At 35.7% G+C, this 26,920-nt stretch overlaps 1 protein-coding gene and 1 non-coding gene across 8 annotated transcripts in view; one reads left to right on the forward strand and one right to left on the reverse strand.

Moving 5' to 3' along the window:
* The window catches only part of RBPJ (recombination signal binding protein for immunoglobulin kappa J region), a 223,378-nt gene that overhangs the window by 178,193 nt on the left and 18,265 nt on the right, over positions 1-26,920 (forward strand). For all 7 annotated transcript variants that reach the window (XM_076001151.1, XM_012754614.3, XM_076001154.1 and 4 more), the window contains 3 exons: positions 1,029-1,067; positions 18,105-18,200; positions 25,103-25,268. In XM_076001151.1, the coding sequence (XP_075857266.1) occupies positions 1,029-1,067; positions 18,105-18,200; positions 25,103-25,268 (301 nt within the window). The remainder of the gene's footprint in view (positions 1-1,028; positions 1,068-18,104; positions 18,201-25,102; positions 25,269-26,920) is intronic.
* LOC142870397 (small nucleolar RNA U13) lies at positions 10,907-11,008 on the reverse strand. The gene has a single exon (XR_012918800.1). It is a non-coding gene; the product is annotated as a small nucleolar RNA U13 (small nucleolar RNA).

The following is a 26,920-nucleotide window of genomic DNA, read 5'->3' on the forward strand; positions in this document are numbered from 1 at the left end:
GTGAGCCACCTGCCTGTTGTACCTGCTTTTGTTGTTGCCCTCCACCAACTAGTTGAAATGCATCTATGGGAGACTATTTAGCATGTTTCACTTTTTTTTTTTTTTTTTTTTTTTTGAGACAGAGTCTCACTCTGTTGCCCAGGCTAGAGTACCATGGCATCAGCCTGGCTCACAGCAACCTCAAACTCCTGGGCTCAAGCCATCCTTCTGCCTCAGCCTCCCGAGTGGCTGGAACTGCAGGCATGAGCCACCATGCCCAACTAATTTTTTCTGTATATTTTTAGTTGGTCAATTAATTTCTTTCTATTTTTAGTAGAGACGGGGTCTCACTCTTGCTCAGACTGGTTTTAAACTTCTGACCTTGAGCAATCCTCCCACCTCGGCCTCCCAGAGTGCTAGGATTATAGGCATGAGCCACCATGCCCAGCCTAGCATGTTTCACTTTTCAAGGGCCGGAAACTGTATAGGCTACATGTCAAAATCTGTGTTTAAATCTCAGCTACTCCTGCCACTTAATTTACTTTGTGACAGTGGGCAAGTTGTTTTTCATATCTTTAAAATGAGGTCTGCATATATCTTAGAGGATTATTTTATAATGATTAAATAGGGCAAGTAATAAAAATAGGTAGCACAGTGCCTGACACATGATAAACACTTGTGAGCTCTATACCATCTCTTCAGTTGTGAAGCTTTTCCTTAGTTCTGCAGAGTATGTGTGACTAAGGGTCTTTAATTGTTTTCTTGTGAAGTGTCTCTAAAAGATACCTGTCATCTCTGTCTGATCAGTGAGTTACTTAATCAGAGTGTGTGTGTGAGGTCTACCTAGGGTGTGTTGGTTTTCTTTAAGAACTATTTTAAATGTGTATTTTGTTATTTATGGGTACAGATCCTTACTAGAGGATTTCTCTTTTCACTGTTCTTCTGTGAGGTTGAAGTATATTATAAAGGAGATTTCATGGTGCCTAAAAAGCTTACTATGAAGTGTATCATACAGCTTATTTAATTTTTTTTCTTTTGTTCTTTTTCAGGAAATTTGGTGAGCGGCCTCCACCTAAACGACTCACTAGGTAAGCATTATATAACATTAGTCAGATTTTCATGCAAACATTTCATAGAAGTATGGATTCTGCTGTTGTAGAAACTATATTAGATGCTCTTGAAGTTACTCAAGATACCACTCAAATAGTGGTATCTAGAGCTTAAATTTATTCCCATTCTCTTTTCTTCCCCTTTCCCCCCCTCCTGCCAAGGAGGAGTGAGAAGATATAGTTCAAAAGGGAAAATGAAACCTTTCTGAGAGTTAGTCTTGAGATTTTTTTTTATTGTTATTTTTTTTAGTGACAGGGTCTTGCTCCGTCACCCAAGCTGGAGTGCAGTGGCCCAGTCATAGCCCACTGCAATCTCTTAACCCCTGGTGTGAAGCAATCCTCTCACCTCCCAAAGTGCTGGGATTATAGGCATGAGTCACCACACCAGGCCTAATCTTGAGTATGATATAGTGAATACAATACCGGTGGCCATGCAAAGCTAGCTTCTATATCTAGCGCTGTTTAGCCAATCACAATTTGTTGATTGCAGGTGAGACTTGAAAGATTTAATGAATACTTTTAGAAAAGAATTTTAAAGAAAAGATTTTTACCTGTTTTTAATGAGAATATCTACCCAGTTGTTATTATATAAATTAATTTTACAATACATGTTTTAATTATAAATGTTAAATTTAAAAATATTAGTCTTTAAAATGATTTTAAAAATTTCTAACAGCCAAAGGTTGTAAAATAAAAAGAGACCCAATTCCACAGTCATAGTCCTGGAATTAATGCAAATCCTGCTTTGTTAGCAGTTTCTCTTTTTTATCTTTCAAGAAAATTGTATGCATATATGTATATTCTCGTCTTTTTTCTTTTTCTAGTTAAACTCAACTGGCATCATACTCTACCATTGTTCTCTATCTTTCAGCTCCTCTTACCAGCCCATCTTCTACCTTGATAGTTCTTTTTAATGGCTCCATAGTTTTCCATTGTCTTTGTATCACTTTTTATTTACTATTTCACATATATGGCCATTTAGGTAATTTCTAAATTATTGCTATTATTCCAAAAGCTTCGCAGTTAAAGAACAATTGGGACCTATTGGAAGGATAGAAAAGACAGTTTGAAGGGATTCCTGTTAGCCAAATCTGGGACACTGAGATCACTAAAATAAAAAATGATAAAAATGGTTTAAAACTCATATTAAAGTGACAGTTTAGATAGATGTCTGTACTGAGGTAATTAATCTCAGTATAAATATTTATGTGAATGAATTAATAAATGCAGGAAAAGGGATAGCTTTTTCTTATAGAAGAATGCCACATAATATAGAAGGAATGATGAAATTAGGAAAAATAACTATTTGATAACCTCAATAGTGGTAATTGTTTCAGGCAAAAATCATCAGTGGATACTTTATTGAATTAAAGTATACTTTAAAATATTTACAGAGTCTGAAAGTGTGTCCTCACAACATATGTTTTAATTATAAAGGGAAACATAATTACATATTGGAGAAAACTGGCAGATACTATCTTAATTACATGATCTAAATTGACATCACCAATAATGGACAGATATCATGTGCATCCCAAGAAGGATACATTGTCAGTTTAGTGGTATTGTTGCCAAAAATGCATGAGCTAAATCTAAAAATAAGGAAATATCAGACAGACACAAATTGAGAGACATTATATAAAGTAAGTGATAATTACTCTTTAAAAATGTCAAGACCATGAAAAACAAAGACTGAGGAACTGCTCCACATTAAGGAGATATAACAACTATTTTCAAGCAGATCCTAAACCAGGAAAAAATTTTTTCTTTTGCTATAAAGATGGAGTTGGAAAATGTTTTCTGTAATGGATCAGATAATAAACATATTAGGCTTTGAGGGCCACACTGAATCTGTTGAGACTTCTCAACTCTGCTCTTGTATTTTTGTATTTCCAAATGGGCCATAGATAATCTGTAAATGAATGGCATATCTGTGTTCCAGCACAACTTTATTTACAAAAACTGGTGGCCATCGTGATTTGACCTGAGGGCAAAAGTTTCCTAAGATACCTATCCCCCAGCATCCTATAAAGGATGTTAGTGGGACAATTGACAAAGTTTGAATAAAATCTATAGATTAGATGTTTTTATCATTAGTGATAATTGCATCATGATTGTATAAAAGAATGTCCTTGTTTTTAGGAAATAAAAATACTGAAGTATTTTGGTGAAAGTGGTATTATGTCTACAGTGTGTTCTTACATGGTTTAAACAATATGATAATATGTGAATATGGTAAAATGCCAGACATTCGGAGAGTCTGGGTGAAAGGTGACTACAAATTCTTTGTACTACTTTAACAGCTTTTCTGAAATCCTACAGTTATTTTAAAATTAGAAAAAGCAATTTAAAGCATTTCATATTCTAGATCAAGTAGTCTAGGAAAATATAACTTGTTTTACAGGGCCATGTAAATATATTTTCAATTATTTTTACATATCTGTTAAATAAATTCTGATAAGTGGAATTGCTGTATTCATATGTATCACCATCTTGAAATTTAAAATTTAATAGATAAATATTTTTATTTAAGTAGCAGTGGCTATTAGTTGAAGTGACTTCTAATGTAACAATACTTTTTGATAAATAAGTCACTTTAATGTAGAATAACAATCTATAAAAATAACAGTCAAGACAATGATAAACTTATTGGGAAACTTTCCTTTTCTTTCTCTAAATAAACACAATAATATATAGTTTGGTTCTATCTGCTTTATAATGATTTTCCATTATTTGCTTTTTAAGCAGTTTTTCCCATTTGGAAGATTTTAGCAGCTTTTAGGACTTCTGCTTCTGGCCAAGATGGAGTAACAGGGACTAGAATTACTCTCTGGCCTGAAACAGCTAAAATCCTGGACTCTTATCTATCTATCTGTATCTATCTTTCTATCTATCTATATGAAACAATGATTTTTCAAGATATTGAACATCAGCAAAGGAAAAATAGTGATTCCCCAGAAACAGGAGACAAATGAGGTGAGCCTTATGATTGTCCCAGCTTAGTGCCTGGAGAGTTTCTAGCGCATGGTATAGGGTTAGGGGAGCTGTGGATTCAGGGAAGTCAACAGGTTAGAGTTAGCAGGGCACAGAACTGGATAGAACTGCCACATATGTTTGAGGAAACTACTTGTGGTGGTGGTGAGGGGAAAAGGGAACACACAGCAGAATTAGAAGAAACAATTCCTGAAGCTTACTATGGCTACAAATTGTGCCTGTTAAAAATAGCCAGAGTGTAAACCTCATAATTTACAGCATGTTATACTCAGAAGGGCTTTGCTTCAGTAACGCTGTAAAATTGGGTCCATACTAAATGATGCTCTGGTTTCACCTGACAAAGTAGGATTGAAAGGATCAGACTTGTTCCAAGTAACTTAACTATGTACCAGAACAAAGCTCAAGAGTAGAGTAATATTAATAGTGTTAAGAACAAGAAAGGTGACATCACTATAGGTTCTAAAGATATTTAAAGGATAAGTGAATATTATAAATAACCTTTTTTCAATACATTCATTAACTTTTGAAGAAATGCATAAATTTCTTGAAACTAGCAAACTATAATGCCTAATCTTACTGAAGAAGAAACAGGTAACCGGAATAGCTCTATATCAAAGGAAATAGAATTTGTAATTACAAACCTTCTGACAGAGAAAACTGCAGGCCCAGATGGCTTTACTGTTTAATTCTACTATATATTTAAGAAAAAAATTATCCCACTTTTATACATACTCTTCCAGAAAATTAGAGAGCAGGACATACTTCCCAAATCATTCTGTGAGGACAGCATTACCTTGTTACTAAAAGCAGACAAGACGTTACAAGAAAATAAAATTACAGTCCAATATCCCATATGAACAAAGAGGTAAAAAGTCTTAAATTTTCAAATGGAATCCAACAATATATTAAAGGGATGATATATCATGACCTACTGAGATTTATCTGAGGAATGGAAAATAGCGTAATTCAATACATTAACAGAACAAAAAGGAAAATCATGGTTATCTCAAGGATTTTAGAAAAAGTTTTTCACATTTATTCTTTTTTTTATTCCTGAGTCTTCAGTGTTTTATTTAATGCATGCACTATAAAATCAGAAATAGAAAAATAAATATAATGAAAGCAGGACTCAAGTGAGGATACTGAGTAATTACATACAGGAAAAAATAAGTTCTCTGTAATGAGTATGAAAGCTCATTCCTGTCTAAATCCACAAAGGATGTGAAATGGTATGGAATACATAAGAGGATTCAATAAATGACATTAAACCTAAATGACTAAATAAAGAATTTAAACGTGACCTTCCTTGATATTTCTCTTATTTCTCACTGATTTCCTAAAACAATGCTGTCCAACAGAAATACAGTACCAGCTGCATATGAAATTTATATTTCCTAGAAGTAATTTAAAAAGGTAAAACAAAGTAAATGATCTTAATTTTATTTATTTATTATCTATTTTTGTTTGTTTATTTACTTTTTTTAATTGTGATACACTTTGGTCCTCTTTTTTTTCCCCCTTTTTTCTTTTATTTTTTTATTTTAGCATATTATGGGGGATACAAATGTTAAGGTTACATATATTGCCCATGCCCCCCTCCCCCCTCGAGTCAGAGCTTCAAGTGTGACCATCCTCCAAACATTGCACATCTCACTCATTATGTTTGTATATACCCATCCCCTCCTCCCCCTCCCACCTGCTTGTCACATTTATTCTTAACAGAAATTCTCAGCAAACTAGGAACAAAAGGGAATTTTCTCATCCTGATAAAAGGTACCTACAAAAAACTACATTTAACATCATACTTGCTGATGAAGTGCTGAATGCTTTTCCTCTAACGCCAGGAACAACACAAGAATGAATGCTTGCTCTCACTACTTTCATTCAGTATTGTATTTGAGGTTCTAAACAGCATATTAAGTCCGAAAAATGAAATAAAAGATATCCAGATTAGAAAGAAAAAAGTAAAACTGTCTTTATTTGTAGATGTCGTGATCATTTATGTAGAAAATTCTGTGGAATCTTTAAAAAAACACTACTACAACCAATAAGTGAATGTAGCAAGGTAATAGGATATATGATTAACATACAAAACTAAATTGTATTTCTATCCACTAGCAATAAACAATGAGAAATTTAAATTTAAAAAATACCATTTAGAGTAGTATCAAAAAATAGGTAATTCTTAAGGAAAATCTGACAAAAGATATGCAAAAACTCTACCTTGAAAACTACCAAACACTGCTGGGAGCACTTGGAAGTCCTAAATAAATGTTCTTTAGGCAGAAGACTTAATATTGTTAAGATACCAGTTCTTTCCAAAGTGATGTATGGATTTAACACAATCCTGGTAAAAATTCTAGCAGGCTTTTTGGTAACTGTTGAAAAGCTGTTTATAAAATTCATACAGAAATGCAAACAACCTGGAGTAGTCAGAACAACCTTGGAAAAGAGCAACAAAAACTTATACTGCCTGGTTTCGGAACTTCTTATAAAGCTACAGTGATAAGTATGGTATTGACATAAAGTTACCTAAGTTGACCTGCAAGAGAATAGTGGCCACAAGTAGTTCTTCAGATACATGGTCAGTTGCTTTCCAATCAGTGTGCAAAGGCAATTTAGTTAGGTGAAGATAATCTTTTTAATAATTGATTCTAGAACAATTGGACATCCATATGCTACCTCCTGCCCTGCTCCTACACATAGTAACTACAATCTACACATAGCACCATGTACAGAAATTAGTTCAATATAGACTTAAGTGTAAACCTTTATATTATATAGCTTTTAGAAGAAAACATAAAAAATATTTGTGACCTTGGACTAGGCAAGGATTTCTTAGATACAACTCCAAAAATACACAATGTAGCAACATACAATGTAGCAATATATGTTTCTTCCATACAACAATGTATGGAAGAAATTGATACATTTTATTTCATCAAAATTAAGAATAAAGATGAAAAGAACTTTTAAAAGTCAGTAATAGGAAGTAAACAACTCATTTTTATTTTTTTTTAGGTATTGTCTCACTCTGTTGCTCTGGCTAGAGTGCCGTGGCATCAGCCTAACTCACAGCAACCTCAAACTCCTGAGGGCAAGCCATCCTTCTGCCACAGCCTCCTGAGTAGCTGGGACTACAGGCATGTGCCACCATGCCCAGTTAATTTTTTCTATTTTTGGTAGAGACAGGGTCTCACTCTTGCTCAGTCTGGTCTCCAACTCCTCAGCTCAAACAATCCGCCCACCCCGGCCTCCCAAGAGTGCTAGGGTTACAGGCATGAGCCACCATGCCTGGCCCAGAGTTTAAATTTTTGATTAAGGATAGTTAACACTGTATGTGCACTATTCAGCCTTACTGTGAATTCACTTAAAAAAAACAAAAAACGACATTCTTTCAGAGATATATATGTGGTAGGAATTGAGTGTTAACTCTCAAGGGCATCCCAGTCTCTTGAAATACTCTCCTTAATGTGGTGCACAGGTATAACTGTCAGTTCAGACCAAAACAAATAGAATAACCAGATGTATAGAAACAGTTGCCCTTTTATTATTGAGGCTTCTCATTTGTCATTTAGAATTTAATGTCATCAGTGAAAATATTAGGCAATGCAGTTAGGCATCAGTCTCCAGGAATGCTTAGCATGTCACATTGAAGTGCCCATCCCTTATGTAGGAGTAGGCCTGAGCTCTGAGGTTATGACTGCAGCAGGACTGTAACACATGCCTTTTAAAATAGGAGTGATGTTATTCAACTTAATACCCTTTCGTACTAAGTGACTTTGCCCTGTTGTCAATAACCAGAAGGTTAGATTGGAATCTTGAACACTCTAAAGTCATATAGTCTTAACCTTCTCCCTCACTGCTAACAAGACTCCAGACTCATAGACATTAACTCATGCTTTTGCTTGAATTTGTTTAATATCAGGAGATTTCCTTCATAAAGGATTACATTTCTTTAAGGCTTATTGTAATTGTTGGAACTGTTTTGTGGTGGTGTACTGCTTAGAAAACCTTTTCTCTATCAATTGGACTAACACTTTCTAAAGTGTTAGTCTCATTGCCATACTTTTCTGTTCTCATAGAACCTATATACAAATCCATCACTGCCCTGGTCAGACTTTATGGAAATTATCAGGAGGTTACCCCAGTGAATAATAACACCCTAAAATGACTGTTAGGAAATAGGCTCTATATCTTTTGTCTGCTTTAACATGGATTATATGTTCATATTTGTGTATTAATTTGGGTATTCCATTGTCTTTAAGACCAATTTTTCTTTTTGAATCTCTTCCCTATCCATAGCATGCAATTTTGAGAAGCATTTTACCAGTGCCTAATGAGAAACTCTTACAACAATGTATTTTCCTTGTCTATCCTGGATTATTATGGCTAAAGTTAATGTTTTCTGTGCCTATTGCTCTTTATGATTCATTCACTTTGAGACAGAAGAATCATTCATTTTTTATTATTGACTTAGATTAATATCTGTTTTGGCCCTTTTCTAGTAGTTAGAGGCTGCTTTATATTTTGCATCACAAGGTACAATATGTCTCAACTTAGTCATGAGTTCTTTTCTAAGATACCTATGAGTAACAAATCCCATATAAACTAGGTAAACATAAAATGAATTCAGATTTATAGTAAAATAAAACCATATAGGTGATCTGCATGAATAGTAATAATACATGACCTTTGTTCTATGCAGTTATTAGGTAATTAGTTGATAAATAGTAAATCATATAAAAGTGATTGTAGCTAATAATAAATATTCAGCTTTACTTAGACTAATTTTTGGTTTGTAAGGCTTCTTGAGGGAAGAAGAGAACAGGGTAGAATAAGAAGGGACTGTGGTCCCTGGAATTCTAGGAGCCAAGTTTGCATGAACCAGGGTTGGAAATATAAGGACCAAGGTGATGACCTGCCTTTGATTATCAGTACCTCACACTGTTATATGTTTTCAAATTTCCCCAGCCTCAAGTTTTTCTCTACAACAAATATAAAGCCTTAAACAGCAAAATGGCTTATTTTCAAAATAAACTTTTTTTTTTTTTTTTTTTTAGGCAGAGTCTCACTTTGTTGCCCAGGCTAGAGTGAGTGCTGTGGCGTCAGCCTAGCTCACAGCAACCTCAAACTCCTGGGCTCAAGCAATCCTACTGCCTCAGCCTCCCAAGTAGCTGGGACTACAGCTATTAGCCCAGCTAATTTTTTCTCTATATATTAGTTGGCCAATTAATTTCTTTCTATTTATAGTAGAGACGGGGTCTCGCTCTTGCTCAGGCTGGTTTCGAACTCCTGACCTCGAGCAATCGCCCACCTCGGCCTCCCAGAGTGCTAGGATTACAGGCGTGAGCCACTGTGCCCAGCCTCAAAATAAACTTTTAAAACAAAGAACACGGAAGTATTGATGCCCATGGCTGTTTGGGAGGGGGGAAAACCTGAAGAATTTGTCAGAATTTAAAAGGATTTGTGTGTCATAGCTGTGTGACAGGACTTGAAGCAGTTTAGCTAACTTTCTACTGAAAACTTCTGTGGAACTTTGGAACATTTTTTTTCTTTTATCATAGAGAGGGAATTAAATGAGATTTGCAGGCATTTCCCTAGGTACAGGACCTGTACTGTTTGACTTTGGTCGCTGATACAGATATCTACTGTAGCAACGGTAATTTATTAGTATTATAAGGGTCTTAGGACCTAGATTGTCATTTTCAAAACTGGCCTTTAGGCTGGGCGAGGTGGTTCACGCCTGTAATCCTAGCACTCTGGGAAGCCGAGGCGAGGCAGGAGGATTGCTCGAGGTCAGGATTTCAAAACCAGCCTGAGCGAGACCCCATCTCTACTAAAAATAGAAAGAAATTAATTGACCAACTAAAAAAATATATACAAAAAATTAGCCGAGCATGGTGGTGCATGCCTGTAGTCCCAGCTACTCAGGAGGCTGAGGCAGGAGGATCGCTTGAGCCCAGGAGATTGAGATTGCTGTGAGCTAGGCTGAAGCCACAGCACTCACTCTAAGCTGGGCAACAAAATGAGACTCTGTCTCAAAAAACAAAAATAAAAACAAAAAATACTGGCCTTTAGGGGAAGCAGTAGTTCTCAGAAAGCTTCCTTGGAGAAAAAACAAGGAGATCTTGGTCTGATCTAATAGTTTGGAAAATGCAGCATACAAATATACCCCCCTTGAAGATTTAAGGCTCTGAGTAGTCCTGCAGTGAATTTGTTTTGCATTTTGTTGTCTGAGATAAGTATAAAAGATGAATCTGCCAGAGTCTTACAAAAACAGGACAGTTCCTTGAGGTTTTTATTTGGTGGTAGGGTGTGTGGGTTGTATGTTTGTAAATCTGGATGGCTTTTTTTTTTTTGAGACAGAGTCTCGCTTTGTTGCCCAGGCTAGAGTGAGTGCCGTGGCGTCAGCCTAGCTCACAGCAACCTCAAACTCCTGGGCTCGAGTGATCCTTCTGCCTCAGCCTCCCGGGTAGCTGGGACTACAGGCATGCGCCACCATGCCCGGCTAATTTTTTTTTTTTTATATATATATCAGTTGGCCAATTAATTTCTTTCTATTTATAGTAGAGACGGGGTCTCGCTCTTGCTCAGGCTGGTTTTGAACTCCTGACCTTTAGCAATCCGCCCGCCTCGGCCTCCCAAGAGCTAGGATTACAGGCGTGAGCCACAGCGCCCGGCCCTGGATGGCTTTTGCCAGCATTCTAAAGTAGAAGTGAAAAGAGTCCAAGCTGAGCTTTCTGAACCCTCAATTGTCCCCAAGTCCAATTTTGAGGAAGAATTTTTTTCTTTTAAAATCTTTAATTTAAAAATTTTTTTCATGTCAGACAGGTAATGTGTCAACATTGTAAAAAGGTTTCAGGGAGGCACATCTCACACCTGAGTGTTAACACTCATTCATCACTTATGAACAACAAAAGGATCTTTCATTTTTTTTTATTGTCTTCAGGGATCAGCAAACATTTTCTGTGAAGAGTTGGTAGTATACATTTTAGGCTTTGAGGACCACATGTTCTCTCTGTTGCATATTCATCTTTTCTTTTTTATAATCTTTAAAAATGTAAAAGGCTTGCTTAACTCCTAGGGGTTACAAAAACAGGCTCCTTGCATGGTTTGCCAACTCATGGTGTATGGTGGTAGTGCTTCTTGACATGCTCTTGAAATGTTTGCATATGTGGTGGTGTGTGTGTGTATAATTACTTTGAAAATTCTTGGTATAACAAAAATAGGTTTCTTCATTAGAAGACAGAGTTTGTTTTAGAACTTTTATTATTTGGATTTTACAAGTGACAACAATCCAATTTGAGAATTGTAGTGAGTGAGCCTATTTATTGGTGAGGGTGACTGTCTGGACCTCCCACCTTTGTGGTTGATTTCCTCTACTAGAATAAATGGAGCTAGCTATGGTTAGCTTCTGAGTCACATGCCTCCTTCCCTCTCTTGCTTCCTACTTTTTCCCCACTGATCAACTTTAAATCGTTTATTGACCTCTTTGACCAGTCACAAAGGTACTGTATGAGTGTGGTGAAAGAGTGAGGGAGTCTATTTTCAGAAGAATGGTGGTTAGCATCATAAGAACACTAAACTAAAACTGCTTTAATTTATGCCCTAGAGGGATATGTAGTATGTAGTGTTTTCCATATGTCTTGGACCTCAGGACTCTGTTTTTTAAGGAAGATCTTGCCTCCATGAATTTACATTGAGAAACATTAACATGATATTTAAGGCTTGACCCTGTCTTTCTAATCTTATCTTTCAGAATTTAATGTGTGTTGTGTTTCAGCCACTTAGAGGATACTCAGTTTATAGGTACCATGTTTCCGTGAAAATAAGACAGGGTCTTATATTTATTTTTCCTCAAGAAGACACCGTAGGGCAGGGGTCCTCAAACTTTTTAAACAGGGGGCTAGTTCACTGTCCCTCAGACCGTTAGAGGGCCATTGGAGATTGTGGTGCACATTCCACACATGCGCACTATGGGCCTGGGACAAGTTGGCTGCTAAGCAGGACAGGCAGCGGAGGCAAAAACACCCAGCAGGCCGGATAAATGTTCTCAGGCTGCAGTTTGAGGACGCCTGCCCTAGGGCTTCTTTTCAGGGGATGTGCTATTTTTTTTAAGTACAGTACAACAGTCTACATTTATTCAAATACAGTTATGTCATCCTCTTCTGGAACATCATTATAACTCTCCAAACCCCGAATGCTATCCTGAATTTCTTGTGACTCTTATTTCCTTTAGAACCATTGGCCCCAATCTCTCATGTCAAGCAATAGAGCCCTCGTGGGGCAGATGAGAAGGGCTGCTCGTCTTTACTGCTCCTCGAGGAAATGCATGGGTTGTGCAGATAGGCTGCGAAGCCACGCCCATCACTAGGTCTTATTTTCTGGATAGGGCTTATGTTGCACAAATGCTTAGAAATCCTGCGGGGCTTATTTTATGGGTAGGTCTTATTTTCGGGGAAACAGGGTAGTAGGTCTTTCTGTTCTGCTGCTTTATTTTCTCTTTCGTCTTCCTAGCTTTTTATTAGCTTTAACAATCTTAGTAATTCAAAAGTTCCTTTTTTATCCACATTTTTAAAAAATTCTGTGGCGATACAAACTTTCTACCATACCCATAGTTATTCACCTCCACACACTCCTTTCCTTAACAGCCAAGAAGTGTGGTTCATTGCACTTCCTTACCTCCCATTGATTTTGCTGTTCCTTTTGCAGTTTACTGCAGTTGGATTTCCTTTCCAACAACTCACTGAAAAGATTTTTGTAGCTGTTCTATTTATGAACTAATTGCTAAGTTTATGAACACTTTTCTGATCTTTATCTTACTTAATGTCTTTGTAGTATTTAACACCATTGGCTGTTTTCCCTTAACTGAAGTTCTCTTTTTACCTTGATTGCCAGCCAGGACCAAGTTCTTCTGTTTGCTTGATTTCTTTCAGAGGCTCCTGTTGCCTCCAGTGGTGTAACTAGTAAAAAGAGGCCCTTGGGAGAGAGCAGCGCATAAGCTTATCTTACTATTCATGGATGTTTCATTTTAGCATTCTTTTTGTGGATTTTGTTTGCAGTGTAAAAAATTAACAAAGGTAATGGTAGTTTAAACATGTTAAGCTAAAATGGCATTTGTCATGATTTCATGTTAGTAAAATTATTGATAAAAATACAATCTTCTACTTTTCAATCATTTGAGCTTCTGTTTTGAGTAAGAAAACTCTTTCAGAAATAGTTGCTTCATGGTGTTCTTCAAAGAATTCTTAATTGGTTTTCATTTGGAATGAAAATGTAAGAAATCATTAAATGAAATTAGTAAAGAACATACTTTAAAATTTACATTGTGTTTTAAAGAAACTATTCCGAAATAGTTGAGTTTTAACTTTGTCATTAATATTTTTTTAATAATTCCATAATAAAGCATAGTAATTCTAGTGGTAAGGATTCTTCAGTACCTACATTATGTGTTTCCAGTAATAAAGTTTCCCCCATTTTTTCTTAAAAAGATATTAGATGATTGTGGCATCTTACCACTGGAATCTTTTTTATTCGGGTGGCTTTTAACCCAAGTGACAACACTCCATTCCACCCCTCCCCTCGGCATCTGCTTGATAAAAACTAGAGATGCTGCTGAGCATTCTACAATGCACAGGACAATCTCTTCACAACAGAGAATTATTTTGTCCAGGATGTCAACAGTGCTGAGATAGAGATCCTGTTTATTGACAAAACCCTACTCTATTTGTATGAAAAGAATATGGGCTATCATTCTGTGGGCTATACTATTTAATTGTGTTTCTTTAGAGTATACAATTTTTTAAATGACACCTTAAGGTTCAGAAAGTAAATGATCAAGCTTTAGTCAGAGAACATCATTTTTTTGTTTTGTTTTGTTTTGTTTTAGAGAACATCATTTTTAATGTTTAGTGTTCTGTTTGTAAAGCAAAGTTTATTTTTCTTGTCAAAGGAAGCTATTTGGCAAATTATTATTATAGGACAATTATTATTAATGATTATCTTGAGGCTCTAGTTACTTTTTCAGGAATTTATATTCAAAATAGGAGGGAAAAGATAAAGACAACTGGAGCTGTCACCCTGCATTCATCATAAGCACCTTGAGATCTTAATTGTGACCAGTTACTTCCAGTTCTGGAAACCAGGACAATGTCCAGTGCCTAGGATGTGGTAGGCTCTCAGTAAATCTTCAGTGGGAAGATGGATAGGTGTGCAGCTTACTTAGTATGCTCACAATACTTATGCTCTGCAAGTTGAATAAGATGCTTGATCATTCACCCTTGGTCATTTTCAAGTTTGTTCTTCAAAGCTTTAGTGGAATTCCCATTTACCCTCTCCCTGCACTCTATGTAGTTATTAACTATTAAAAGATTGAAGTCCCCTTTCTAAAGAAGTAATAGTAATAGGTAGAGTTTACGGACACCACATGTCAGTTTGTGGGCTAAAGTTTTTTTTTTCACAGTGTGAGGTATTACTGTCTTTATTTACAGGTGAGAAGGCTCAGGTTTAGTGAAAGTTAAGATTCAAACCCTACTCTATTTGATACCAAAGCTGTGCTCTTAACCACTACAAAATATCTGACAGTATAATTTTCTCCTCAAGAGCCAAACTGCCTAGGCTTAAATCTTGGTTCTTTAGTATGGTCTTGGGAAAGTTATTTAACCTCTCCCCTGTTCCTAAAATGTGGGTAACAGTGTTACCCTCAAGGTTGTTGGTAATGTTAATACATGCTTAGAACAGTACTGGCACAGAGTGATTGCTTAATTTTAGCTCTTTTAATGATTATAATTAATATCTTCTTTTTAGAAAGGATTTGTGACTGCCTCAGGTATTATCCAATACTAACTTTGTCTTGCTTTACATGAGTTGTCATGAAAGAGATAGAAGTATAAAATACGAATCTTGCCCTTAAAGACTTTGTAATCTATTTGGGAAGACAAGAAAAATAAACATGAAACCTGACAGACATAATCAAGTAATTGCTAAATCATATAATAGAGACTACAAATGTAAGTAGAATTTAGTTTGGGGAAATACATTTATAGCTTAAAATTTTTCTTTTTAAGTATCTAGCAGCTTTTCAAGTCTTATGCCAGGGACTTTTGTGCCACTTGTGTTCAGGTTATATTGGCTTTATCCTGGATTTACTTTTGTTTTCTTATCCACCCTGAACTTTATGGTCCAGTCACCTGACTGAGCAATACCTCAAATCCCTTGTCATTGTCATCCTCTTCCAGGCTACATCTCTAATATCCAGTATTTTTGAGAACTTGCTCTCTCTGTTTCCACCCTTGGAATGTTGGTGGGAATCGGCACCATTAATTTTGGATTCCAACATTTTGCTGGTCCTTTGATACCTTTGATCTTCAGTCATTTTACCTGTCTATAGTCAGCTTCCTTTTCCATTCCCTAGAAGATATTTCCAAGTATTTACTGCTCTTTTTCTTATTCTTTAGATATCACAATGGCCTCTCATTTACAAATAAAAGAGAGACTTTCAGACTTTCAGCTCCCTCTTTCACCCTTTCCAGGCTGGCATCTATGAGACTTTTTGCTAAAATTAAAGTTACCTTGATTTCTGCATCTCATCTTTTGATTGTACCTCCCTTTCCTTTTCTGCATTTTCTAATTAACTCTCCTGTCACTGCATTTTCCTTTTGGGAGATTTCATTCACTTCCATGTCTCAGTTTGCCAATTACATACCAGTGAACCTCATTTTGCAGCTCTGATCTCTCTCTTGGACTATAAATGGATATTTCCAAAAACCTATTGAATACTTTCAACTAGGAGGTCCTGGGGCACTTCAGGGTTGTCATTTGTCAAAAGAACCTATTAGTAATATATACCGACTTCTCCAAAAACAGGTTAAATTTTTCCTGTCCCCTATTATTTTCTGTTACATTCTTCTTAGTGTGACAGCCTTTTTTTTTTTTTTTTTTTTCTTAGACAAGTACTAGGAGCAGCAATGACAGCCTTTTTATAAGTTTGTTTTGTCTCTATGCTTTCTAATCCTTTCTCTAGAATTAACTAACTAAAAATGAAAACGAATGATCTAATTTTTTAAAAACCCAAGATCTCTCATTGCCTTTAGCTTAGATTGAAAATCCAGTTTCTACAGCAAAGTTTTTCTATAATGGAATTGAGAGAAAATTGAATGGTGACCTTGTTCTACTTCACAAAGGGATGGGTTTTTTATTTTAAACATTTTATGTTTTTCCTGACTTCCTAAAATTTTATTACCTGCTACCACTTTTATCATCTGTTATGGGGTGATAGTTGAATTAGCTCGATCTTTTATACTTAATATTTAAGTGTACAAATGTCCAGTTTTCAAGGAATGCTCTTCCCAGTTTGACTCTACCCATCTTGTCAACATTATTCACTGCCGTAGTTCACTTTAGACTTTTCCAGAATTTCTTTCAATTCCTGACTGCCATTTATTCACTGCAAGACCTTGGGCAAGACATCCAAAGTGATATTAACAGTACTTAGTTTGTTGGGTTATTAGGATTCAATTAAATAAGGCATTGAAAGTTCGGGGCCTGGCACATAGTAAATACTCAAGAGACATTAGCTGCTGTGGTTTTACTATTGTGGCTGCCTTACACCCTTAACCCAAATCCTGCTATACCCAAATGTGCAAGGTTATTCACATCTTTGTCTGTACTACTCACAAGCCCTGGAAGCCTTAGTCTTTCCTCCTCCCACTTCCTGTGTCTACTCCTCCTCTTTCAGAATTCAGCTCTTCTATGAAACATTTCCCAGCTTGCAGTCCTTTATCGCCCATCCCCTCCTTCACATAGGCTTTCCCTTAATCTTGCTTTTTGTACATACCTCTCTTTGGATAATTGTATTTCATTAAAATGTGGACTTTTGAGGTCCTTTTCAGTGGTAGAGATTAGTACTCAATCTATTTATATCCTGGTGTTACCTTCTCTGCCTTGCAGCTAACAGTTTTTTTCAGTCAATAAATACAAAATGCTTAGTCTCCATGGCCACCCTGTGTTAGGTAGGTGTTATTATCTCTAGTTTCCAGATCTGGAAACAGGCTGGATAAGGTTAAATGATTTGCCCCAGGCCTTAGTGTGTAAGTGCTATAAATCTAAAGTTTCCCACATTTAATAACTCACTACTATTTTATAGCTATCCTCTTATTATTTACATCTGTCTTTATTTATAATAAAATAGAATAGCATTTTATTTTGTGATATGTAAAAAATTCAAAAATTGGGATTCTACTGATTGAGAATTGTTATAGTTTGATCTGTGTAGAGCATACATTCTTTGTAATATACAATATTGCATATAAAAATAATTGGATATGTAAATATATTTAAGATATTGAACTTTTTATAGAACATTTGCTTAGTAAGCATGTAGTTACAGTAGTTTGTTTGTATTTGAAGGAATTAACATTGTATTTTTCCAAAATTTGAATTTTTTTTTCATTTCAATTAGCTTTTATTAAACACTACCTATTTAGTAGCATCCTTTAGAAAATTAGATATTTTATGTAAATTATAGGTCTTTCTTAGTCCTCATAGGAATGTCAGTTTAGGATCATGTAATAATGAATTTAGATAGCCTGATGATTTCTTGTGGCTTTTGTATTCATGAAAAATACTGAAACTGGGGAGAGGGGGAGTACTAGATTATTAAGCTGTAAAAGTATTGTGTTTCATTAACTTTATAAATAAAGCTACATTACCAGTGTATACATTGATTCTAGTTATTCTTGAGTTGTAAGTGGGGTTTAATTGAGTTGCATCATATATTCCAAAGAACGAGGGACAATTTCTTCTTGTAAAGAATAAAGTATAGAGTTGAAAATGAGCAGTATGTATTGTCCCATTATATAATCTTCGAATTCATAGATTTGTTTTGGTTTATTTTTGAATTTAGATTTGCTTATTTAAAAAAATATGAGCATTCCTCTTATTACAGAGCATAGTAATAAAGAAGAAAGATTTCATCCAAAATTTCACCCTTGTAATAGTAATATTTATATTTGATTTTAGGGAAGCTATGCGAAATTATTTGAAAGAGCGAGGGGATCAAACAGTACTTATTCTTCATGCAAAAGTTGCACAGAAGTCATATGGAAATGAAAAAAGGTAAGATTATTGTTTTTCTGGTGGATAGTTAATTGTAGTTATCACATGAATTTGCAAATGATATATTAATATGAATGTCAAATGATGCTTTCTGTTACTAGGTTAATTTGCCTTGTACAAAATGAAAACCAGGATTTGTCTCTTGAGAGGAGAGACAAAGTGAATTGTGGCATACTCAAGCCAGAAGGAGAAGATAGTAAAGATCATCTGGCTAAATCCCTAATCTTACAAAATGAAATAATCCACAATTTTTCATTTGGGCCACATAGTGTTGTTCCCAGAGTATTTCCATAATACAGTAGCTTATTCACAAAGAAGCTTTCCTTTTGGTGGAAAATGTGGTTTTATAAACAAATGTGACCCCAGAAGTGCATTTTTAAAAAGGAAAACGGTAAACAAACCCTTGATCCTAAGACTGTCCTGAATTCAGTTTGAATTGACCTATGGATGGAGCGATTATAAAGAAAAGAATTCCTGGCCCTCTCTTCCTTGACCCTGTGCCTATTCTGGTGGTCGTTAAGAAAAAACACCAAAACTGCATTCATACTCTTATAGCACCTGAATGCAGGCACTACAAAAATTGTCTGTAAAGTAGAATAGCCAAAATTATATTAGAACAAAGTGATCTTTAAATTATTTCTCCTGGTATCCTGTAAATTTCAGCGTTTTTTTGTGTATAATTGTGGACTTTTATTGTTAGTTTATCTGCTTGGTTCCTGAAATTTTCTGTGAATAGTTTATTGAGTCTTTGTCTTTCAGACAGCATATTTTGGTTAATCACTTCCTAGATAAAGATAGCTGGCTTGTGGGAAAAGATCAGAGTTTTTTTTTGGATTAGCTGGAAAAATACCAAACTAAAGGGAAGAGGAATGAAAAGTCAGGTTTTGGAGTTGAGTTGGAAGGAATGAGTAGAATCTTAAAGTTTGTGACGTAAAGGAAACCTTAGCATATGCAGAGAAGAAGGCAAAATACAAGTATATAATCATTTACATGCTAGAAGAAAATTAAGAGGTTACTTTCTTAAAGCCAACTAAATCTGAGCTGAAAAAGTAAAGTTATTAAAGAATATGAATAAGTGAAAACAATATTTACGATTCATAAGTGTTTTCAGGTTTGTTAAATTTTTGATTATTTCATCTTACTAATAAAACTTAATTACTGATTTAGGGTTAAATATGGGAAGAGGTTGGTATCAATCTATAGTTTGGGTTATAGAATAACATCTCTTTTTCATGAAATTCAGAATTTTTTTTCTAGTGATGATTTACTGTGTGTATATATAGCAAATCATTTGTTCTCTAAGCAAAACAAGTCAGTACCCTCATTACTGAAGAAGAATCTAAAAGGCCAACCGTGCACCACATAGTGAATCTGAAGTAGAAACAGTTTTCATATCAGCTCCAATCATGAGCTAGACATTGTTTTTGAAATGCTTTATAAATATTTTAAAAATTTTAATCCTCAGAGCAGTCTTATAATAAAGGAGGCATGTTATAATCCCCATTCTCCGGGTGGGGAAACTAAACGTCAGTGACCTTAAACATGCCAAGGTTCACATTAGTTAGGAATCTGTATAGTTAGGATTGGAGCTTCTGAAGCTCTAATTCCAAATTTCTTATTCTTTTTGTTGCCCTATTTGTTGGTTATCTGTCCTAGTATTAAATGACATAGTGACTTTAAAAACTACCAGTAATAAAAGGGGATATATGTATATACAGTGTCTTGCTCTGTGGCCCAGGCTAGAGTGCAGTGGCATCAGGAAAGCTCACTGCAACCTCCAGCTCCTGGATTTAAGCAACCTTTCTGCCTCAGCCTCAAAGTAGCTGGGACTCCAGGTCTACGGCACCTCGCTGGGCTCAATTTTTTAATATTTTGTAGAGTTGGGGTCTTATTCTTGCTCAGGCTGGTCTTGAACTCTTGAGCTCAAGAGATCCTCCCACATCAGCCTCTGAAAGTGCTAGGATTACAGGCGTGAGCCACCATGCCTGGCCCTGGAAGTAAAGATATTTGAGTATAAAAATTGTAGGTAGGGGTGGCTCACACCTGTAATCCTAGCACTCTGGGAGGCCGAGGTGGGCAGATTGCTCAAGGTCAGGAGTTCGAAACCAGCCTGAGCAAGAGTGAGATCCTGTCTCTACTATAAATAGAAAGAAATTAATTGGCCAACTAATATATAGAGAAAAATTAGCCGGGCATGGTGACACATGCCTGTAGTCTCAGCTACTCAGGAGGCTGAGGCAGTAGGATTGCTTGAGCCCAGGAGTTTGAGGTTGCTGTGAGCTAGAAGGGAGACTCTGTCCCAAAAAAAAAAACCCACAAAAAAAACACATTGTAAATTTTGCCTAGGACCATCCCTTTTGTTATTAGCTAGGTGAGACTGGCTGGTTCTGACTGAATTATGAATAGATACATGTTTATCATATAGCTTCAAACTTGGGCAGGCTGCTTTTCTTTCTCTGAATTTTTAAAGATTCATTTTAGTACATTTGGATTCATTTATTCCATATTTCTGATCACCTATTAGGGGTCAGATTATATACAAAAGGATCTTTACTGTGAGTTTTAAAAGTCACTATGTCATTTAATACTAGGATGGATAACCCATGCCCAGTGGAGAAAACAAAAGGGGAAGAGCTATTCAAAAAATTATGTTAAGTCCAGATAAGGTTTTTGTTTATCCGTTTCTGTTAAAAATATGAATAGAGACCTGTAGAGGCTTATCAAGTTAAAAAAAGAAATTTTATCTTTTATTGAAGTAGCTTTTATTTTCAATTTTTTTTCTATTAGTTTGATATGACCTAGCTAGTCTAAAACTCCAGTCACAAGAAAGCCTGAATAATTTAAGCTTTTTAAGGCCTCTAAAAATATGAAGAAAAAATTATGACAAGGCCAGAGTAACTATTTTACTATATTTTGACTTATTTGTATTGTTAAAATTTCCAAAGGAGACATGCATTACTTTATAATAAAAGGGTATACCTGTTAAATTTACTTCATTTAAAAATTTTTTAAACAAAAGTATTAGTAGTAAGGGACTGCTAATGCAAGTCTAGCCCTCTGTACAACTGTCAAGTTCTGCTGAAGCTTGAGTAATGATTAAGACATTGACTGCCATGCTAGAAAAAAATTTTTTTTTCCCCTTGGGGCCACTGTGTTTTATTAAAACAAAACTATCCTTTCTAATTTGTTATTTTGTATTGTTTTCTGTGGGTGAGTTATGTGCAATGCAATCCATGTGTTTAAATTGTCTTTTTTTTTGAGATAGAGTCTCACTCTGTCACCTGGGCTAGAGTGCAGGGGCATCATCATAGCTCACTGCATCCTCCAACTCCTGGGCTGAAGCGATCCTCCTGCCTCAGCCTCCTGAGTAGCTGGGACTACAGGTGGGCGCCACCACACCCTGGCTAATTTTTTCTGGTTTTGGTCAATATGGAGTCTCGCTCTTGTGCAGGCTGGTCTTGAACTCCAGACCTCTATCAGTCCTCCTGCCTCTGCCTCCCAGAGTGCTAGGATTACAAGCATCAGCCACCCCACCAGGCCTAAATTATCAATATTAATTGTAACAATAAGAACATCAACAAGTAAGATTGTCATGAACCAATTTTAGGGTTTTGCTTCACAAGGCCCCAGGGCTCAAAACTAGCTTGAGTTTAATACAATTCATATGGCAGTGTATTAAAAGGCTGCTGTTCTCAACTCCCACTGAGGCTGGGTAAGGTCAGTGGGCTGTTAGGAAACCGGCCAGTACATCACCACCTGAACTCCCCACATCCCACTCCCACCAGCATCCCACCCCCACCAATGACACTCCAGTTCTCCCCCACATTGTGTTCCATAAAACCCGTTCCTAGTGCCAGAAAGCTTGGGGAGTGCTGTTAAAATAGGAGGGTTTGGTTCCTTGTTGGAGTGCACAATGGAAAGAAGATGATCTGCCTGCTTACTGATCCTGGTTTGGGAGGTTACCTGGGGACATGACTACAGTCTTCTTGGCCCATGTCCCTTTGGCATATAAAATAACTCCAGTGAATGATGCTAAAAATATTTGCTCAGGAAATTTTATTCTAAAATTTAAAATTGTTCTTGATATCAACTGTTATGCCTAATATTAACTAATACTTATTTGTGTAGCACATCTAGTATCCCATTTGTTAGTGATCAGTTACAATTTTTCATTAAAGAAGGGCATCCTAGGTTAAAACATAAACTTTTAAAAGGATTATTTTTTCTAGAGAAAATGTTAATATGCTGTGTGACATAAGATTCAACTTTCTAGAAGGAAGTAATTAAGCAGTAGTTATAGTGATACTGTTGAGAAAATTAACAGTAAAGCCATTTAGACAATTACACTGTGATTCTGAAGTCACATTGAGAATTGTGTTAATTGGAGTAATTGTAGTTTGCAAAAAGTTCCTAAATATGCTCCTTTTAAACTGAATAATTGGTGATTACGGGTAATGATTCTGCAAAGGTAGTCAGATAATATAAATGACATGAGTTTGGATTTTGTTTAACCTAACTTACTATATACTGGGCTGAATAAAAAACCTTTGAATTCTGTAAGGTAGTTTTCAAACCTCATCTCAAGATTTGAGGAAAAAATTATTGAAACATTCTCTGAAAATAAAAGACTGATTATTTGAACTTGGAAATGAATAAAATCTTAAATGTGTGCACATTGCCACCAAGTGGCAGAGAAAAGCATTGTTTATCATAGTTACTTTGATAGAACTACTGGGAAAGATGAGAAAATAAAGACAACATTATTTCATAGGATATATTTATAGCAGCTGTTAAACTCTGTAAGCTAACCACTTATTGGTAAAACTCAGTTCACTGAGTATTTGGTACCTATTGACCAACTGTCCAAATTAAAAAAAAAAATCATTGGTTTCACACACCATTATAGAGATGTAGTTTAATTTTTCTTCTGTTAATTTGGATGATTTTAACCTGCTCCCTTTAGTTTCCTTTCTTTTGCCTGTATTCTTCCCTTTTTTGTATGTATGCTTATCTTCTGTTTGATTACTGTGTTATTACTGAAGTGTATGGAAGTGAAAATTTGATTTATTTGCTATATTTTAGGGGGTGACAGTATTGGGATGTTTTTAAGATATGATTTCATCATCACATGATAGAAATAACCTCAATGTTTAGATTACATTAGATTTGCTGTTTTCTTCCATCATACATTTTTTGAATAATTTGTAGTCAACATAAAATAAAAATAAAAACAAGGCTAGCTCAGAGCCTGTTGGAGAATCTTCATTTTTCTTACATTTATTACATGATTGGAAAACCACTTTTGGGGTAGAACATTGGTCAGTATTTTGAGTAAAAAATTTCTCATCAACCCTGTTAGTTTCATGCATTTTGTCACAATACTCTTGAGAAAACCGGCACTAATCATTCTTTTATCATTTTAGCTCTCTTTAGATTTTTCAAATGTGAAATAAAAACCTTTTTTTAATAACTTGTTGAGATTTGACTATTACATATGGTATACAGGTTGTGCATCTCAAATCCAAACATCCAAAATGCTCCAAAATCTGAATATTTTGAGTGTCAGTATGATGCTCAAAAGCTCATTGGAACATTTTGGATTTTGAATTTTCAGATTTGGGATGTTCAACTGGTAAATATAAATGCAGATATTCCAAAATCTGAAATCCAAAACACTTCTGGTCCCAAGTATTTTGGATAATGTATACTCACCATGTATTATACTAAAGAATAGCTCTTTGGATTTTATCATTGGCATACCAATTTAGTAAGGAGTCTTAATATCAGAGTTTGATAATATGCTAACAGGAAACATGTTTCCAAAAGTGATGCCTTCTCAACCTCCAGAGAGTATGCCAGTCTAGGTATTTGAGTCAGTGCCATGGTGAGCATTGGGTGGCTTCCAGCATTAGAAGCCAGAAAGATCCCTGATATAGCCTTGAACTGAATCAACTCCAAAACTAGCCTAGCTAATCCAGGCATCCCTCCAAAATTGGAGTAACCTGGAGCTGGGCCCACTACCTTGGCTGTGACCTTTATAACCATGGCCTCAGTGTGAGTATACATGCATGAAAGCTGCTCTTCTTTTTTATTGGTTTAATTAAATATGAGAAGACTGCAGAGGCTTCCCTCCTTGCTCAGTGTGATCCCCAGGGCCCACTTGATCTGCTTGCCCATTACCTGTCTTCACCCCCTATTGATCTCCCTCTTCTCTACTCCAGTCACTCTGGTCTATTTGTTTTTCCTCACTATTGGTCAGAATTCTTCCCATCAGAGCCTTTGCTCTTGCTCTCCCCTCTGCTGTAATGTTCCTGGTCCCAGATGTCCATGTGGCTTTAGGTCATGACTGGAAGTCCCCTCCTTAAGGAAGCTTTCTCTGGCCACCCCAGGTCATCTCTGTTTCAAGTTCCCCTTTCCTGCTTTCTTCTTTCCCCTCAGTACACATGATTATTTATGTTACAGAAGGCCTTGCCAAACATTTTTCATTAGGCGCTGAGTACATTTCAGTAAGGTTTTGTATACATAATGTTCAAGGAAAGTAAATGGAATGAAGAGAAGTTAGTCAATGGGTACAAACATATTGTTAGATAAAAATGTGTAAGTTCTCATAGTCCATAGCACAATAGAGTGACTAACAGTTAGCAACAATGTATTGTATATTTCAAAGTAGCTAGAAGAGAGAACTTAAAGTGTTCCCAACACATAGAAATGATAAATACCCAAGGTGATAGATATCCCAAATATCCTGAATTGATTATTATACATTCTATACATGTAAAAAATACCATTTGTGTCCTATAAATATGTAAAATGTTATGAATCAATAAAAAGGGGAAAAAAGAAAAGGAAATACTTTCTTAAATCTAATTGCTTTGTGTTTTTGTTCTTTTCCTATTCTTCAGGTTCTTTTGCCCTCCTCCTTGTGTGTATCTTATGGGCAGTGGATGGAAGAAAAAAAAAGAACAAATGGAACGTGATGGTTGTTCTGAACAAGAGTCTCAACCATGTGCATTTATTGGGATAGGGAATAGTGACCAAGAAATGCAGCAGCTAAACTTGGAAGGAAAGGTAAATTAGGACTGCTAGTTTCCCTTTAAGGGGTACCATGGTCCCAGAATGTAGTTTTCATTCATTTGTGTGGCAGGAATTTTTTTAAATGGCTATTTAATGACTACATTGAGATCAGAACATTGAATGTCTTTTAAAATAGTGCATAAAAAGCTATTCCCTTACTTGATAAATCTTTATTGAACATCTTAATGTTTGTTTTATTTGGCATTAGGAATAGGGGTTGGAGGATAGTGTTGAGGGGGGCGAGCTAGGGGATTTGTACTCTCAAATTCAGTTTTTAGGACTGGGTATGGTGGCTCTCGCCTGTAATCCTAGCACTTTGGAAGCCTGAGCCAGGAGGATCACTCAAGGCTAGGAATTCGAGACTAGCCTGGGCAACATAGCAAGACCCTGTTTCTATAAGAAAAAATGGAGCTGGACATGGTGGCATGCACCTATAGTCCTAGATACTTGGGAGGCTGAGGTAGGAGGATCACTTCAGCCCAGGAATTTGTGGTTACAATGAGCTATGATTGCATACTAGCCTGGGTGACAGAGTGAGACCCTGTCTTTAAAAAAAAAAATTCAATTTTAGTAATTTTACAGATTGTGGGTACTAAGAACCCTCAATGTCAACCTCTTTCAAATTTGGCTATTTGTATGTTATTTATAGCTTTATGGTTTTTATCAGTAAGACTTGTTGACTATGTATTTTAAATTAGGTTTGGGGTAATACTTATTAAACTGAAGATTATTTCATCTTAAAATAAATCAGTAAAACCATTCTAAATTATGACCCTTGAGTAAAGAGTATATTTAAGTGGTGGGTTGATCTAATAGATCTTAGCAATGTCTCATCTGTTTTCTTGTTATAGAGAAAGTCTCAGAGTTACATGCCTGTAAGCTCTACATTTAGACATTCAGTATTATGAATGAGTGGATCAGAATAGGTAGTGAGAAGCCAGGAATTCTAGCTACCAGTGTATATAACTGTTTAATAGAACTTGATTGTTTGCCTTAATGAATTCCAGCTTTCAGTAATTTTAAGTAAGGTAATACCAAACAAATCAACCAATAGTATAACTGCTTGCCTTTCTCAGCATCATAGCTTAGTAGTGCCATGTTCAAGTTTTATACCTTTAGGGGCTGCCTCAGCATGGAAATCTTTCTGCTATCTTGTATCATACCTTTTTAAAATTTTCTATCATTATACCCATTCCCTAAGGCCTAGAAATTGGCAATAGAGGAATAGAATATCTGAAAACTCAAGCTTTTAACTAGTATTTAAAACACCTACTAATAGGGTATGATTTTTGCAGTGTTAGAATTGATATTTCTTTGTTTCAGGGCAATGCTTTTATTGCCTAAAGATTTTTGAAGACTTGTTTTTAAAGAGATTATTTTATGCCATTTTCTCTTCTAGAATTCTGTTAACCAATTTAGCTTTTTAGTATTGTAAAATGTAATTTTAACTTTTATTTGCTTATTTTCTAAGAATGACTTTTTCTTTTTTTTCTTACGGAATTTGAATTGGTTCTGGTCAGTGGCCTTAAAGTTTTTTAAAAGTAATAGTTCCAATAAAGTTACCTCAGGTATGATTTTTATGATTTCAAACTACTCATTGTAATTAGGGTTATATTTCCTTTCTTTCCAAAGAGATGTGCATGTTT

The sequence above is a fragment of the Microcebus murinus genome, chromosome 3, assembly GCF_040939455.1.
Source record: "Microcebus murinus isolate Inina chromosome 3, M.murinus_Inina_mat1.0, whole genome shotgun sequence".
NCBI lineage: Eukaryota > Metazoa > Chordata > Mammalia > Primates > Cheirogaleidae > Microcebus > Microcebus murinus.